At 37.8% G+C, this 17,252-nt stretch overlaps 1 protein-coding gene across 3 annotated transcripts in view; it reads left to right on the plus strand.

Moving 5' to 3' along the window:
- ACER3 (alkaline ceramidase 3) overlaps positions 1-17,252 on the plus strand; it is a 165,810-nt gene that overhangs the window by 57,781 nt on the left and 90,777 nt on the right. For 2 of the 3 annotated variants that reach the window (XM_049652605.1, XM_049652614.1), the window contains exon 2: positions 4,427-4,537. In XM_049652605.1, coding sequence (XP_049508562.1) covers positions 4,427-4,537 — 111 coding nt within the window. Of the gene's footprint in view, positions 1-20; positions 123-4,426; positions 4,538-17,252 lie in introns of those variants that run through there. The other variant, XM_049652609.1, reaches the window with a different exon arrangement.

The following is a 17,252-nucleotide window of genomic DNA, read 5'->3' on the forward strand; positions in this document are numbered from 1 at the left end:
AGTTATGTTACTAATTACCATTATTTCATTTCAGCTTGAAGATCTTTCTTGATTTTTGATGTTTGAATTTAGCTATGAATTTCCCCTTAGCCCTGTTGTATCCAATTAATTAATTAATTTTGGTATGTTGTGTTTATTTTAATTCATCTCCAAGTATTTTCTACTTTCTCTTGTGATTTCTTCTTTGACCCATTGATTGTTTAAGAATATGGTATTTATGGGGGCGCCTGGGTGGCTCAGTCGGTTAAGTGTCCAACTTTGCCTCAGGTCATGAGCTCATGGTTCATGAGTTGGAGACTGGCATCGTGCTCTCTGGTCAGCGCAAAGCCCACTTCAGATAATCTGTCCCCCCTGCCCTGCCCCTCCCTGCTCACGTTTCCTCTCTCTCTCTCTCTCTCTCTCAAAAATAAACTTAAAAAAAAAAAGAATATGTTTATCAAGAGAGTATGGTACTGGCACAAAAATGGACACATAGATTAATGGAACAGAATAGAGAACCCAGAAATAAACCCACACTTATATGGTCAATTAATCTCCAACAAAGGAGGCAAGAGTATACAATGGGGAGAACACAGCGTCTTCATGGTGCTGGAAAAACTGTATAGCTACATGCAAAAGAATGAAACTGGAACACTTTTTTTTTTTAATTTTTTTATTTTAGGGAGAGAGAGGGTGCAAGTGAGTGAGGGGCAGAGCAAGAGAGGAAGAGAGAATCCCATGAGGGGTAGAGAGAGGGAGAGAGAGAGAAGCAGGGCTCACCTGAAGTGGGGCTCATACTCACCCATTATGGGGCGTCGTCTTACCCGAAGTGGTGCTTGGGCTCACCTGATGTGGGACTTGAGCTCATGAACCATGAGATCATGAGCTGAGCCGATGTCAGATGCTTAACTGACTGAGCTGCTCAGGCGCGAGAAACCGGAACACTTTCTTACAACATATACAAAAATAAACTGAGAATGGACTAAAGACCTAATGTAAGACCTGAAATCATACAACTCCCAGAAGAAAACATAGTGATCATTTCTTTGACTTTAGTCTTAGCAACATTTTTCTGGATATGTCTCCTCAAGCAAGTGAAACAAAAGGAAAAATAAACTGTTGGGGCTACATCAAAATGAAAAGCTTTTCACAGTGAAGGAAAGAAACCATTAACAAAATGAAAAGGCAAGAGTGACTAGAATTAAAAAGACTAGAAATAAAAAGTGTTGGCGAGGATGTGGAGAAAAGGGAATGCTCATGCACTATTAGTGAAAATGTAAATTGATGCAACCTGGAAAACAATATGGAGATTCCTTGAAAAGTTGGAAATATCGGGGCATCTGGCTGGCTTTGTTGGTAGAGCATGCAACTCTTGATTTCAGAGTTGTGAGTTAAAGTCCCATGTTGGGTGTAAAGATTATACTTAAAAAAATACCCCAAAGTTCAAAAAATATATTAAATAGGTTAGAAATATCATATGGTCCATTAATTCCACTGCTGGGTATTTATATACCCAAAGAAAATGAGAACACTAATTTGAAAAGTTATATTCACTTCTTTGTTTATTGCAGCATAGTTTACAAACAGCTGAGATATGGAAGTAGCCCAAGTGTCCATCCATAGATGAATGGATAAAGAAGATATGGCATATATATGGAATATTGCTCAGCCATAAAAAAAAGAATGTGATCTTGCCATTTGTCACAACATGGATAGGCCTAGATGGTATTATGCTAAATGAAATAAATCAAAGAAACACAAACAACATGACTTCACTTGTATATGGTATCTAAAAAACAAACAGCAAAAACAGTTCCATAAATACAGAGAATAAATTATGGTTGCCAGGAAGGATGGGCAAATGGATGAAGTGGGAGATACTGACTTCCAATTTTGGAATGAATAAGTCACAGGGATGAAAATTAGGGCATAGGAAATAGTATCGTAATTAGCATTGTATGGTGACATTGGTAGGTACACTTGTGGTGAGCACAGCATAATATATCGACTAGTCAAGTCACTATGCTATATACCTGCAATTGATGGAGCATTATGTGTCAACTGTAATTTAAAAAGGAGCTGACATGATAACTTCGTTTTTATATTTATCTTTGCATTTTAACATTTAAAATAAAAAGTGAAAACAGTCCTCATAAAACATTTGGATTAATTTAGGTTTATCATTCATGTAACAGCATTAAATTTAAGAAAGAGGTGTAATGACTCGAAGACAGGTATTTGTCTTTCAGTTTCAGTTTCCACTGTATATTCACAGAGAAAAGGCTGTTAGCATTTTTAATTCAAATGAAATAAGGTGCACTAAGGACATCTTTTGCATCAGTTAGGATTAGGTTTGGCTGTGAGTAACAGATATGTGATAATTAATGCTTTAAACAAGATGTAGATTTATTTCAGTCTGAAAGGCAGTTCGGGGCTGGGGTGGCAGCTCCATGGTATCAGGGGCCCAAGCTTCTCTTATTTTGTTGCTCAGCCATGCTTAGTGTAGGGGGCCGGGGCAGGCTGCCCAAGATGGGCCATTTGGCATAAAGATTATTTTAAGTTAAAAATAATTGAAACCCAGCAGAAGCAGGAAAAGCTCTCTGCCTCCCTGCAACTGCTAAATTTACAATGGAAAGGAGAGCCTGTAACAGGAAGAGAACTATTAACAGAGACTACCTTTTACCTAAGGAATTCACCTGCATAATAGGGCGACCTTGTTTTCCCATACATCTCCTTTCACCTTCTTGCTTATGGTCTTTATCCCCTTTGTATCCTTAACTGATCCCCTTTTCTTAACTGATGTAAGTTTCCTGTTGCCTCATTGTCTTTGGAATTTCATGTCTGTGTGGATTCCCCATACATACATACACCTACTAAGTTTGATTTCCTCCTGATAATCTGTCTCATGGTCAATTTGACTCCATGTCCAGCCAGAGGACCATAGGGCAGAGGAAGGTCTTCCTCCCCCAAATTGGGTTAGATCCCTACTGTCCCCTCAGACACCAAGATGGCTTTAGCCATTGCATCCACATTCCCTGTAGCAGAAAAGGGAAGGAGGTGACAAGAAGGGTGTAATCTCCATTTTTCTTGAAAGTACCATACCAGACTTCCACTTACTTAACTTACTTACTTACTTACTTACTTACTTACTGCAAAGAGGTCTTGGAAATGTCGTTTTCTTAGCTAAGTGGCAATGTATCCAGCTTAAAAATTGAGAGAGCAGGGGAGGGGCAGAGAGAGAAGGTGACCGAGAATCCCAAGCAGGCTCTGCGCTGTCAGTACAGAGCCCAACTCAGGGTTCAAACTCAAGAACCATGAGATCATGACCTGAGCCAAAATCAAGAGTCAGATGCTTTAACTGACTGAGCCACCCATGCATCCTGTCTTTCTGTCTGTTATTTATTTCTAACTTCATTCTGTTGTGGTTGGGAGAGATACATACTTTGTATGTTATCTTTTTCAAGTCTGTTAGAATGTATGGCCTAACATATGCTCTATCTTGGAAAATGTTCCATGTGTACTTGAGAAAAATGTATATGCTATATGGTAGAGTGTTCTATATATGTCGATTTGCAAAAGATACGAACAAAAATCAGATGATGATCCATTGCTTTTCATATTTTACTAGAAACATAGAAACTAGAAGTTAAAAATATTACCATAAAGTGAGATTTTAAAAAGATCTATAAAATGCAAACCTCAATTCATTGCTATTTGATTCAACAGATAAAAGTAACACAATTCTATATTTTACCTTTTCATCGCTCTATCTGTGGACCACTCTCTCAGTTGCAAATGGCTACCTTCAACTCATTTTTTGCTGTATCTTTGAGGTTCTTTTTGAGATAGTTTTCTTTTTTACCTTTAGAATTTAGAAATTCCTTTAGTGGGTGTTCTGATTGAAAAATCTTCGTTTCATTTGTCAAAAATTATCTTTATTTTTTTTTAAAGATTTTATGTTATTATAATGTTTTTAAGTTTATTTTTTGAGAGCAAGAGAGAGGGGGAGAGAGAGAATCCCAAGCACACTGTCAGTGCAGACCCGGACGTGGGGCTCAAATTCACCAACCGTGAGATCATGACCTGGGCTGAAACCAAAGAGCCAGCCACTTAACTGACTGAGCCACCCAGATGCCCCAAAAGATTTTATTTTTTTAAGTAATCTATACCCAGCGTGGGGCTTAAGGTCACAACCATGGGATCAAGAGTAGTATGCTCTACTGACTGAGCCAGCCAGCTGCCCCAAAAGTTATCTTTATTTCACTCAGATTCTTACATAAAATTTTCATTCAATAGATAATTATTTTCCCTTGGTACTTTGTAAATATCTTTCCACCATCTTTCTGAAAAGTCACCTATTTAATTTTTATTAAGGGCCAAGTGCATGAGTTTTTATTTAAAGGGGTATTAACTAATATAATTATTTTCTTGTGTTTTTCTCCTGTAGGGAATACAGTGAGTAACCTGATTATGATTATACCTCCAATTTTTGGTGCAATTCAGAGTGTTAGAGATGGACTGGAAAAGCGGTACATTGCTTCTTATTTAGCACTCACAGGTATGTGTAACACTTCATATAAAAAATGATGTACAGTATTCAGATGGGCTATTTTTCTCATTCATACCTAAATTGGTTCTTAATTTTATGTTATTACACAACTTGAACATAATCTGAAACTTCTGATTTAAAACTCCGGTAAATTGAACTGCATTTTTTATTAAAACCCAACTACACTTTTTTTAAGTTTATTTATTTATTTTGAGAGAGAGACAGAACATGAGCAGGGGAGGGACAAAGAGGGAGACAGAGAATCCTAAGCAGACTCCATGCTGTCAGCACAGAACCTGACACTGGGCTTGAACCTACGAGATCATGACCTGAGCTGATATGAAGAGTTGAACGCTTAACTGAGCCACCCAGGTGCCCCAAATTGAACTGCATTTTGAATAGTTTTTTAAAAATTAAATTATTTCAAGCATACAGAATAGAGATAACAAATATACCTATGATATCTTACCACCCAGCTTTGTCAGGTCTTAGTACTTTGCAGTATTTGTTTCAGATCTTTTTATTTATTAAATAAACTACCATGGATGAAATTGAAGCTATATTTGTATTCCTGCCTGATTTTATTCCCCTCACCCTCCCAGAGTTAACCTCTATACTTAATTTGATTATAATTTTCTCACTTGGCTTTGTATTTATACTACATATATATGTACACTTAAAAGTATGTATAGCATGGTTTGCATATTTTCAAACATTTTATAAAGGGTATTGTACTTACTGCAACTTACTCATAGTTCTCTACTTGTCTGTGAGTCAGGGACTGTCCCTTAGTTATCTTTGTGTCCCCGTTGACTGGCAGTTTAGTGGTCCTCAATAAGTGTTGAATAGATGGATAAATGAACTTTACCAGAATGTAAGATCAGAAAATCTGTCATGTTCTTGCATTATCATCATAAAGACAAAAATAAGAAAGAAAGTTGATTTCTGGTTTATTTCTTTTATATAACCTTCTAAACACAATTTTGTTTGTTTTAGCCCAAAGTAGGTATTATTTATACGTAGGCAGAAAGGACTTCTAATTAGTACAAAACTATAAGATAGAATGTATCCTACCAGATTTTACCATAATTAGATTGAATATGAGACACTTTAATTTCTGAATCTGTTTCTTATATGCTTGATGTTTTAAGAAAGTTACTGGGTTTAAGAAAGTTACTTCAGACGGAAGACTTGTCCACAAACTTAGCTCTTTGCTTTACTTCCTGAGATGTGTTAAGAATGTTTATAAAATATGGGGCTCCTGGTTGGCTCAGTTGGTTAAGCATCTGACTCTTTTTTGGCTCAGGTCATGATCTCATGGTTGTGAGATCAAGCCTGCCTAGGCTGTCAGCACAGAGCCTGTTTGGGATTCTCTGTCTCTGCCCTTCCTCCAATCATGTGCAGGTACTGTCTCTCTCAAAATAAAAAAATAAACTAAAAAGAAAAAAAAGAGAATGTTGAGGCACCTGGGTGGCTCAGTCAGTTAAGCGTCCAACTTCAGCTGAGGTCATGATCTGACGGTTTGTGGATTTGAGCCCCACAGCAGGCTTTGTGCTGACAGCTCAGAGCATGGAGCCTGCTTTGGATTCTGTCTGTCTGTCTGTCTGTCTCTCTCTGCCCTTCTCCTGCTTGTGCTGTCTCTCTCCAAAATAAATAAACATTTAAAAAATAAAAAATAAATAGAAAATTAAGAAAAGAATGTTTATAAAATACTGACAAATCACAATCAGTAATAACAATAAGAATAAAAAGATTCAAGGGACTTCCAGGTTCCCCTGGGACAATGGTGGCCTCCTAAATTAGAATTTGTCCACTTATCCTCCCAGAAGACCATACAAATTAAAAAGGAAAATAAAACCGCACTTAATCCATACTTTCAGCTCTACTGTGAGAGAACGAATACTATGAACTTCAAATCATTTTTAAATTAAGAAAAAACCCCACCAGATTCCAACAGAAGTATCTTTTGATGTTTTAGACTTGGGGTTTGAAAAATTGCATGGAAAAGAGGAGAGGGGTTGAGAGCCTGAGTCTGCAAAGCAAAACAAAACAAAACAAAACAAACAAACAGCAAGTGGAAGCTTCACAGTAAATCCAAAATTTCTGAAAGCAGTCTAGGGTCTGGTAGATCACAGTACCAGTTAAAGGTAAAGGACTTGAAAGTGTGTAAGACCTAGGGTGGCATTTTTAGAAAGGTACCACTTCTGGTAAAGAGATAAATAGAGAGGGGGAGGGATCAGTGAAGGGAAAGAAGGAAGCTAGAGGGAGGAATTAAGATTCTATAGAAACAAAAGAAATATTAAACACATCAGACCTGCCCCCCTCAACTGCCCTGCCCTCAAATAAGTATATGAAAAAAGACACTGAACCTTACTATTCTGACAGAAGGGGGCAGTCTTGAACTAGGAATTTCTTAAGCCACCCAAACTTTACTCTTTCCACAAAATGGGCCAAAAGAAGCAGTCCATACAAAATTACTGTAAAAAGAAAAGAGAAAATGAGAATCAAAAATTTTTTGGCTTATGTACATTCTTCCCCCACAACTGATTACAAAGCAGAAAGAAACTGTAGCATAAAACTCCAAAATGAATTAAGTAGTCTCAAACAAATGAATCAAAAATTTTAAAAACTAGTAACATTCTCTTCTCCCAAAAGAAATAAAATTAGAATTGATTAAACTTAGGAAAGGAAAGGTATTAAAGCTGACTTACAATGTGTTGAATATTTAATAAGGGCTATTTAAGAAGGCCAAGAAATAAGCAAAATAATGAAAATGAGATAAAGAAAAAGTGTCAGAGAGGGGCACCTGGGTGGCTCCGTTGGTTGAGTGTTCGACTTTGACTCAGGTCATGATCTCATGGTTGACAAGTTTGAGCCCACGTCAGGCTCTGTGCAGACAACTCAGAGCCTGGAGCCTGCTTCCGATTCCATGTCTCCCTCTCTCTCTGCCCCTCCCCGACTCATGCTCTGTCTCTGTGTCAAAAATAAATATAAATATAAACATTGAGAAAAAAAGAAAAAGTGTCAGAGAGAAAGTGATTGAAATGGAATAGACTCAGCAAAGATCTCAAACATATAATTGGATTCCCTGGAGAAGAAAAACAAAACAGTGAAACAACTTATATTTAAAACTATAACTGAAGAAAGTTTTTAGAAATAAGAAAGAAATGAACCTGCATATTAAAAGGACCATTTTTACCTCTTAAAACTGACTTGCAATGGTTAATTCTGAAACATAGCCTCAGTAAAACTACTGGATTTTAAAAATAAAAAAAAATTCTTAAAACGCTAGTGAAAAAGACCAGGTTACTGACTTAGGCAAATAAATCAGGCTGGCATTAGACTTCATCAGCAACATACAAAGGCACCAGTGGAACAGCATTTTTAATGTAACGCATGGATTTTATATTACAATCAAGTTTATTTTTTAGGTATCCAGGTTATAGAAAGATAATTTTAAATATGCAAGTACTCTCACCTCTATACAGGACTCCTTCTTGATGAATCCATGAGCACTGCATGAATTTAGTAGCTATTGTCCACATGTGGCAATTTAAATGTAAATTAATTCAAATTAAATAAAATGTAAAATTCAGTTCCTCTGTTACACTAGCCACATTTTGAATGCTCATTATATGTGGCTTGTGGCTACCCTATTGGGCAATGCAGGTATAGAATGTCTCTATCATCACAGAAAGTTCTGCTGACTGCATTGTACTAGAGAATGATGTTCATCCAACTAAGAGAGAACACTGGGAAAATCTTAGCAAAATGTGTAATGATGAGCCTTTTGTATATTTAATATATCTGTCAGTGCACAGCTGGATGCGGGGCTCAAACTCACAAACTGTGAGATCATGACCTGAACCAAAAATCAAGAGTCAGACACTTAACCTACTGAGCCACCCAGGTGCCCTGAGAGTGCAATTTTTTAATGAGAGATGGAAAGGACAAAGTAGAGTAAGTTTGTTGACTATTGCCTAGGTGGCAAGTTGAGTATTAAGGAATATGATTTAAAAGTAACAAATCAGATTGTAAAAGGTCAAGTAAGAAAAGAAAGGGGGACAGAGGGTACTATAAAATATGCATAAGTACAAAAGAAACACTAGAACAACAACAAAAAAAGCTCTTTCCTACATACCGAAATAATTTATTTTAATTTTTTAATTTTTTTTATTTTGAGAGAGCGAGCGCGCGCACGCACATGTGTGAGCGGAAGAGGAGCAGAGAGAGCCAGGAGAGAGAGAGAATCCCAAGCAGACTCCACACTGTCAGAGTAGAGCCTGATTTGGGACTCGAACTCACAAACAGTGAAATCATGACCTGAGCTGAAACCAAGAGTTGGACGCTTAATTAACTGAGCCACCCAGGAGCCCCCGAAAGAATTTTTTTTTTTAATTTTTAATTTTATTTATTTATTTATTTTAAATTTACATCCAAATTAGTTAGCATATAGTGCAGCAATGATTTCAGGAGTAGACTCCTTAGTGCCCCTTACCCATTTAGCCCATCCCCCTTCCCACAACCCCTCCAGTAACCCTATTTGTTCTCCATATTTATGAGTCTCTTCTGTTTTGTCCGCCTCCCTGTTTTTATATTATTTTTGTTTCCCTTCCCTTATGTTCATCTGTTTTGTCTCTTAAAGTCCTCATATGAGTGAAATCATATGATATTTGTCTTTCTCTGACTGACTGATTTCACTTAGCTTAATACCCTCCAGTTCTATCCATGTAGCTGCAAATGGCAATTTTCATTTTTGTTGATTGCCAAGTAATACTCGATTTTTTATATATACCACATCTTCTTTATCCATTCATCCATCGATGGACATTTGGGCTCTTTCCATACTTTGGCTATTGTTGATAGTGCTGCTATAGACTTTGGGGTGCATGTGTCCCTTTGAAACAGCACACCTGTATCCTGTGGATAAATACCTAGTATTGCATTGCTGGGTTGTAGGGTAGTTCTGTTTTTAGTTTTTTGAGGAACCTCCATACTGGTTTCCACAGTGTCTGCACCAGCTTGCATTCCCACCAACAATGCAAAAGACATCCTCTTTCTCCGCATCCTCACCAACATCTGTTGTTGCCTGACTTGTTAATGTTAGCCATTCTGACAGGTGTGAGGTGGTATCTCATTGTGGTTTTGATTTGTGTTTCCCTGGTGATGAGTGAAGTTGAGCATTTTTTCATGTGTCGGTTTGTCATCTGGATGTCGTCTTTGGAGAAATGTCTATTCATGTCTCTTGCCCATTTCTTCACTGGATTCTTTGTTTTTTGGGAGTTGAGTTTCATAAATTCTTTATAGATTTTGGATACTAACTCTTTATCTGATATGTCATTTGTAAATATCTTCTCCCATTCTGTCAGTTGCCTTTTAGTTTTCCTGATTGTTTCCTTCGCTATGCAGAAGCTTTTTATTTTGATGAGGTTCATTTTTGCTTTTGTTTTCCTTGCCTCCAGAGACATGTTGAGTAAGAAGTTGCTGCAGCCAAGGGGCGCCTGGATGGCGCAGTCGGTTAAGCGTCCGACTTCAGCCAGGTCACGATCTCGCGGTCCGTGAGTTCGAGCCCCGCGTCAGGCTCTGGGCTGATGGCTCGGAGCCTGGAGCCTGTTTCCGATTCTGTGTCTCCCTCTCTCTCTGCCCCTCCCCCGTTCATGCTCTGTCTCTCTCTGTCCCAAAAATAAATAAAAAACGTTGAAAAAAAAAAATAAAAAAAAAAAAAAAAAAAAAAGAAGTTGCTGCAGCCAAGATCAAAGAGGTTTTTGCCTGCTTTCTCCTTGAGGATTTTGATGGCTTCCTGTCTTATGTTTAGGTCTTTCATCCATTTTGAGTTTATTTTGTGTATGGTGTAAGAAAGTGGTCCAGGTTCATTCTTCTGCATTTCGCTGTCCAGTTTTCCCAGCACCACTTGCTGAAGAGACTGTCTTTATTCCATTGGATATTCGTTCCTGCTTTGTCAAAGATTAGTTGGCCATACATTTGTGGGTCCATTTCTGGGTTCTCTATTCTGTTCCATTGATCTGAGTGTCTGTTCTTGTGCCAGTACCATACTGTCTTGATGATTACAGCTTTATAGTATAGCTTGAAGTCTGGGATTGTGATGCCTCCTGCTTTGGTTTCCTTTTTCAAGATCGCTTTGGCTATAAGGGGTCTTTTCTGGTTCCATACAAATTTTAGGATTATTTCTTCTAGCTCTGTGAAGAAGGCTGGTGTTATTTGGATAGAGATGGCATTGAATATGTAGATTGCTTTGGGTAGTATCGACATTTTAACAATATTTGTTCTTCGGATCCAGGAGCATGGAATCTTTTTCCATTTTTTAATGTCTTCTTCAATTTCTTTCATAAGCTTTTTATAGTTTTCAGTGTATAGATTTTTCACCTCTTTGGTTAGACTTTTTGTAGGTATTTTATGTTTTTTGGTGCAATTGTCAGTGGGATCGATTCCTTGATTTCTCTTTTGTTGCTTCATTGTTTGTGTATAGGCAATTGACTTCTGTGCATTGATTTTATATCCTGTAACTTTGCTGAATTCATGAATCAGTTCTAGCAGTTTTTTGGTGGAATCTTTTGGGTTTTCCATATAGAGTATCATGTCATCTGTGAAGAGCGAGAGTTTGACCTCCTCCTGGCCAATTTGGATGCCTTTTATTTCTTTGTGTTGTCTGATTGCAGAGGCTAAGACTTCCAATACTATGTTGAATAACAGTGACGAGAGTGGACATCCCTGTTTTGTTCCTGACCTTAGGGGGAAAGCTCTCAGTTTTTCCCCATTGAGGATGATATTAGTGTTGGGTCTTTTGTGTTTGGCTTTTATGATCTCGAGGTCTGAGCCTTCTTATCCCTACTTTCTTGAGGGTTTTTATCAAGAAAGGATGCTGTATTTTGTCAAACACTTCCTCTGCATCTATTGAGAGGATCATGTGGTTCTTGTCCTTTCTTTTATTGATGTGATAAATGACGTTAATTGTTTTGCGGATATTGAACTAGCCCTGCATCCCAGATATAAATCCCACTTGGTTGTGGTGAGTAATTTTTTAATGTATTGTTGGATCCGGTCGGCTAATATCTTGTTGAGGATTTTTGCATCCACGTTCATCAGGGAAATTGGTCTGTAACTCTCCCTTTTAGTGGGGTCTCTGGTTTTTGTATCAAGGTAATAGGCTTCATAGAATGAGTTTGGAAGTTTTCCTTCCATTTCTGTTTTTTGGAACAGCTTCAAGAGAATAGGTGTTAATTCTTCCTTAAATGTTTGGTAGCATTACCCTGGAAAGCCATCTGGCCCTGGACTCTTGTTTTTTGGCAGATTTTTGATTACTAATTCTATTTCCTTACTGGTTATGGGTCTGTTCAAATTTTCTATTTCTTCCTGTTTCAGTTTTGGTAGTGTATATGTTTCTGGAATTTGTCCATTTCTTCCAGATTGCTCATTTTATTGGCGTATAATTGCTCATAATATTCTCTTATTATTGTTTCTATTTCTGCTCTGTTGGTTGTGATCTCTCCTCTGCATTCTTGATTTTATTTATTTGGGTCCTTTTCTTTTTGATCAAAGTGGCTAGTGGTTTATCAATTTTGTTAATTCTTTCGAAGAACTAGCTTCTGGTTTCATTGATCTGTTCTACTGTTTTTTGTTTGTTTCGATAGCATTAATTTCTGCTCTAATCTTTATTATTTCCTGTGTTATTCTCGTTTTGGGTTTTATTTGCTGTTCTTTTTCCAGCTCCTTAAGACATAAGGTTAGGTTGTGTATCTGAGATCTTTCTTCCTTCTTTAGGAAGGCCTGGATTGCTGTATACTTTCCTCTTATGAACACCTTTGCTGCGTCCCAGAGGTTTTGGGTTGTGGTGTTATCATTTTCATTGGCTTCCATATAGTTTTTAATTTCCTCTTTAACTTCTTGGTTAGCCCATTCTTTCTTTAGTAGGATGTTCTTCAGTCTCCAAGTATTATTTACCTTTCCAAATTTTTTCTTGTGGTTGATTTTCGAGTTTCATAGCGTCGTGGTCTGAAAATATGCACAGTATGATCTCAATCTTTTTTTTTTTAATTTTTTTTAACCTTTATTTATTTTTGAGACAGAGAGAGACAGAGCATGAACAGGGGAGGGTCAGAGAGAGGGAGACACAGAATCTGAAACAGGCTTCATGTTCTGAGCTGTCAGCACAGAGCCCGATGCGGGGCTCGAACCCACAGACCGCTAGATCACGACCTGAGCTGAAGTCGGACGCTTAACCGACTGAGCCACCCAGGCGCCCCGATCTCGATCTTTTTATACTTACTTAGGGCTGATTTGTGTCCCAGTATATGGTCTATTCTGGAGAATGTTCCATGTGCACTGGAGAAGAATGTATATTCTGCTGCTTTAGGATGAAAATGTTCTGAATGTATCTGTTAAGTCCATCTGGTCCAGTGTGTCATTCAAAGCCATTGTTCCCTTGTTGATTTTTTGATTAGATGATCTGTCCATTGTTGTAAGTGGGGTGTTGAAGTCCCCTACTATTGTGGTATTACTATTGATGAGTTTCTTTATGTTTGTGATTAATTGATTTATATATTTGGGTACTCTCACATTTGGCGCATAAATGTTTACAGTTCTTAGATCTTCTTGGTGGATAGACCCCTTAATTATGATATAATGCCCTTCTTCATCTGTTGTTACAGTCTTTATTTTAATGTCTAGATTGTCTGATACAAGTATGGATACTCTGGCTTTCTTTTGGTGACCATTAGCATGATAGATGGTTCTCCATCCCCTCACTTTCAATCTGAAGGTATCTTTAGGTCTAAAGTGGGTCTCTTGTAAACAGCATATAGATGGATCTTTTTTTTCTTAACCATTCTTTTACCCTATGTCTTATGATAGGAGCACTGAGTCCATTGATGTTTAGAGTGAATACTGAAAGATATGATATTATTGCCATTATGTTACTTGTAGTGTTGGAGTTTCTGGTGGTGTTCTCTGGTTCTTTCTAATCTTTGTTGCTTTTGGTATTTACATATATATATATACATATATATAGATATATGTATATATGTATATATGTATATATATATGTATATATGTACATATATATATATGTATATATGTATATATGTATGTATTCATCTTTTCTCCCCTCAGGGAGTCCCCCTTAAAATTCTTGCAGGGCTGGTTTAGTGGTCATGACCTCCTTTAATTTTTGTTTGTCTGGGAAACTTTCTGTCTCTCCTCCTATTTTGAATGACAGCCTTGCTGGATAAAGAATTCTTGGCTGCATATTTTTCTGATTCAGCACATTGAATATATCCTGCCACTTCTTTCTGGCCTGCCAAGTTTCTGTGGATAGGTCTGCTGCAAACCTGATCTATCTTCCCTTGTAGGTTAAGGACTTTTTTTCCCTTGCTGCTTTCATGATTCTCTCCTTGGTTTAGTATTTTGTGGATTTGACTATGATATGCCTTGTTGATGGTCGGTTTTTGTTGAATCTAATGGGAGTCCTCTGTGCTTCCTGGATTTTGATGTCTGTGTCTTTCCCCAGCTTAGGAAAGTTTTCTGCTATGATTTGCTCATATAACCCTTCTACCCCTATTTCTCTCTCTTCCTCTTCTGGGACCCCTGTGATTCTGATGTTGTTTCTTTTTAATGAGTCACTGATTTCTCTAATTCTTAAATCATGTTCTTTTGCCTTAATCTCCCACTTTTTTTCTGCTTCATTAGTCTCCATAAGTTTGTCCTCTGAATCACTGATTGTTCTGCCTCATCTGTCCTTGCCGCTGCGGCATCCATCCGTGATTGCAGCTCAGTTATAGCATTTTTTGTTCATCCTGACTAGTTTTTACTTCTTTTATCTCTGCAGAAGGGGATTCTAATCTCTTTTTGACTCCAGCTAGTATTCTTATTATAATGATTCTAAATTCTGGTTCAGACATCTTGCTTGTTATCTGTGTTGGTTAAGTCCCCGGCTGTTGTTTCTTCCTGCTCTTTCTTTTGGGGTAAATTCCTTCGTTTCACCATTTTGAAGGGAGAAAAGTTATTAATGAGGTAGAAAAACTTAAAATTAAAAAATATTAAAATAAAAAATTAAACACACACACACAAAATCGAATAAATAATGCTAGATCCTAGGTGTGTTTTGGTCTGCATGTTGAAAGTGGTTTGATAGATTAGAGAGAAAAGAGGGGGAAAAAAACAAAGGTAATCGTTTGAGAATTTGAAAAAATGAATACACTGAAGTAGACTAAAATGAAATGATGGAAGTAAAATAGAATTTGAAAAAATTTTCACATAATTAAAGAATATAATAGAGAAAAGTAAAGAAAAATATTTTTAATAAAAATTGAAAATAAAAATGAATTTTTTCTTTCTGTATTCAAGAAAAAGAAAAGAAACAAAAAAGAGAAAAAAGAAAAAAAAGGAAATTGTTTGGAAATTTGAAAAAGTGAATACACTGAAGTAGACTGAAAGAAAATGATGGAAGCAAAATAGAATTTGAAAAAATTTACACAAAAGTAAAAAATTAAAAAAAATTAAAAATATTTTTAATAAAAATTGAAAATAAAAATGAATTTTTTCTTTCTGTATTCAAGATAAAGAAAAGAAGTTAAAAAGAGAAAAAAAAAGGAAAGAAAGAAAATTGAATAGATTCACTTGCTAACAGATTGAAATACGACTGAAATTACTTAGTTCTCCCCTAGAAGTCAGACTATGAGCACTTTATAGTCCATAAACTAAGCAGGCAGTGAGACTTCTGTTCTTGAAGAGCAAGGTTGGCCCAGTTGGTGGGGCTGTGTAGCGGCTCCATTCTCCACTAGATGGCGCTGCTAGCCTACTGGGGTGGAGTGTTGTGGCGCTTGTAGGTGCATATGTGCATGCGTGGGAGCAATGTAAATGGCATCACACAGCTACCCAGGCTCTAGTATCGGAACTCTGTTCTCCCCGATCAGCAATCGTGCACCCTTCCTTTGTTTTCAGCTTTCGTCCACTCCCTGCATTTTCACTGTCCGTGACCAAGTCCCAGGTAGTACCTCTCTCCAGAGTTTTGTCTCAGATGCAGCTGTTTTCCTTGGCTCCTTACTTCTGAGGGACTTCAGCTTTGACCCGTTCAGCCCCTCTGTGGAGGGTCTCACCAAGCAATGGCCGAATGCCCGCCACACCCAGGAAAGCTTGGGAGACCATGCTGCTGCCGGTGCCCAGAGACTGTGGCCAGTGTAGTGGCAGCATTTCAGGGACTATGGAGAATCACAACACATCTGGCACCAGGCTTCACCCTTAACAACCTTGTTCCAGCACCAGTGAATGTGGCCATTCTCTGGGGTCTGCTGGGACCAGGTGGCCTCAACAGTCTCTACCAAATGTCCTTCCAGTAGTGGAACTGCTTTTCCCTGTGTGGCTCACGAACCTCCCAGACCCCACTCTGCTCCTGGGGGTTCACCCTTCCCACCAGAGCACCACCAAGTATTGAGCAATGGAGTTACAGACTCTGCACTCCCCTTGTTTACAGTGTTAATGGAGTTTAAACCCTCTCCTTTCTCCTTTCTCACTTTTTAGTTTAGTCCCTGCGGCTGTTTCCAATTTTCCACTTTCTGTCCAGCTGCTTTTGGGGAGGGGTGCTTTTCCTGTATTCTCCCCCCACCCCAATCCCGTCTCCATCCTCTCTCCGCCCTCAAAAGCAGCTCCCTGTCCGCCTCAGCTTCTCTCTCCCCAAGTTCAACTCTCTGCACTGTGTATCTGCTGAATTCTGTGGTTCAGGTTGTACAAATTGTTGTGTTAATCTTCAGATCAGTTCTCTAGGTGTGCAGGATGGTTTAGTATTGGTGTAGCTGTATTTCATGGAGATGAGACACACAAAAAACTTCTGTGCTGTTCCACCATCTTGGCTCTGTCCTGAAGAATTTTTTTTAAAAGGGGGGGGAAAAAAGAAAAGTGAAATATTAAGATGTCAAAAGGCAAGAAAAAAGACCACAAAGTAAAGCTGATGAAAGTTCAAGGGAGGAAATTATAAAGACATAAACGGAAATTAACAAGACAGAGAACAGAAAAACATAGTACTAATTAATGTAGGAAAATTTGTGTTTTTTTAAAGAAAAAGTCTGCTAGCTAACTTAAGAATGAAAAAGCAAACATAAACATACATAATAAGTGGCAAAGGGAAATAGCCATTGAAACAAAGGAATTAAAATTTAAAACCTCTGTGTAAATAAATTTAGAATTGGATAATGTACTAAGAAAGTAGGTTGCCAACCCAAAAACAAATAATCCAATGAAGAAATGGGCAAATGACATGAATAGGCACTTTGCCAAAGAAGACATCCAGATGGCAAAGCGACACATAAGAAAATGCTCAACATCACTCATCATCAGGGAAATACAAATAAAAACCACAATGAGATACCACCTCACACCTGTCAAAATGGCTAACATTAACAACTCAGGCAACAACAGATATTGGCAAGGATGCGGAGAAATAGGATCTCTTGTGCACTGCTGGTGGGAGTGCCAACTTGTACAACCACTCTGGTAAACAGTATGGACTTTCCTCAAAAAATTAAAAATAGAACTACCCTACAACCCAGCAATTGTACTACTAGGTATTTATCCAAAGGATACAGGTATGCTGTTTTGAAGGGGCACGTGCACCCCAATGTTTATAGCAGCACTATCAACAATAGCCAAAGTATGGAAAGAGCCCAAATGTCCATCAATGGATGAATGGATAAAGAAGATGTGTTATATATATATA

The sequence above is a fragment of the Panthera uncia genome, chromosome D1 (genome assembly GCF_023721935.1).
Source record: "Panthera uncia isolate 11264 chromosome D1, Puncia_PCG_1.0, whole genome shotgun sequence".
Taxonomy (NCBI): Eukaryota; Metazoa; Chordata; class Mammalia; order Carnivora; family Felidae; genus Panthera; species Panthera uncia.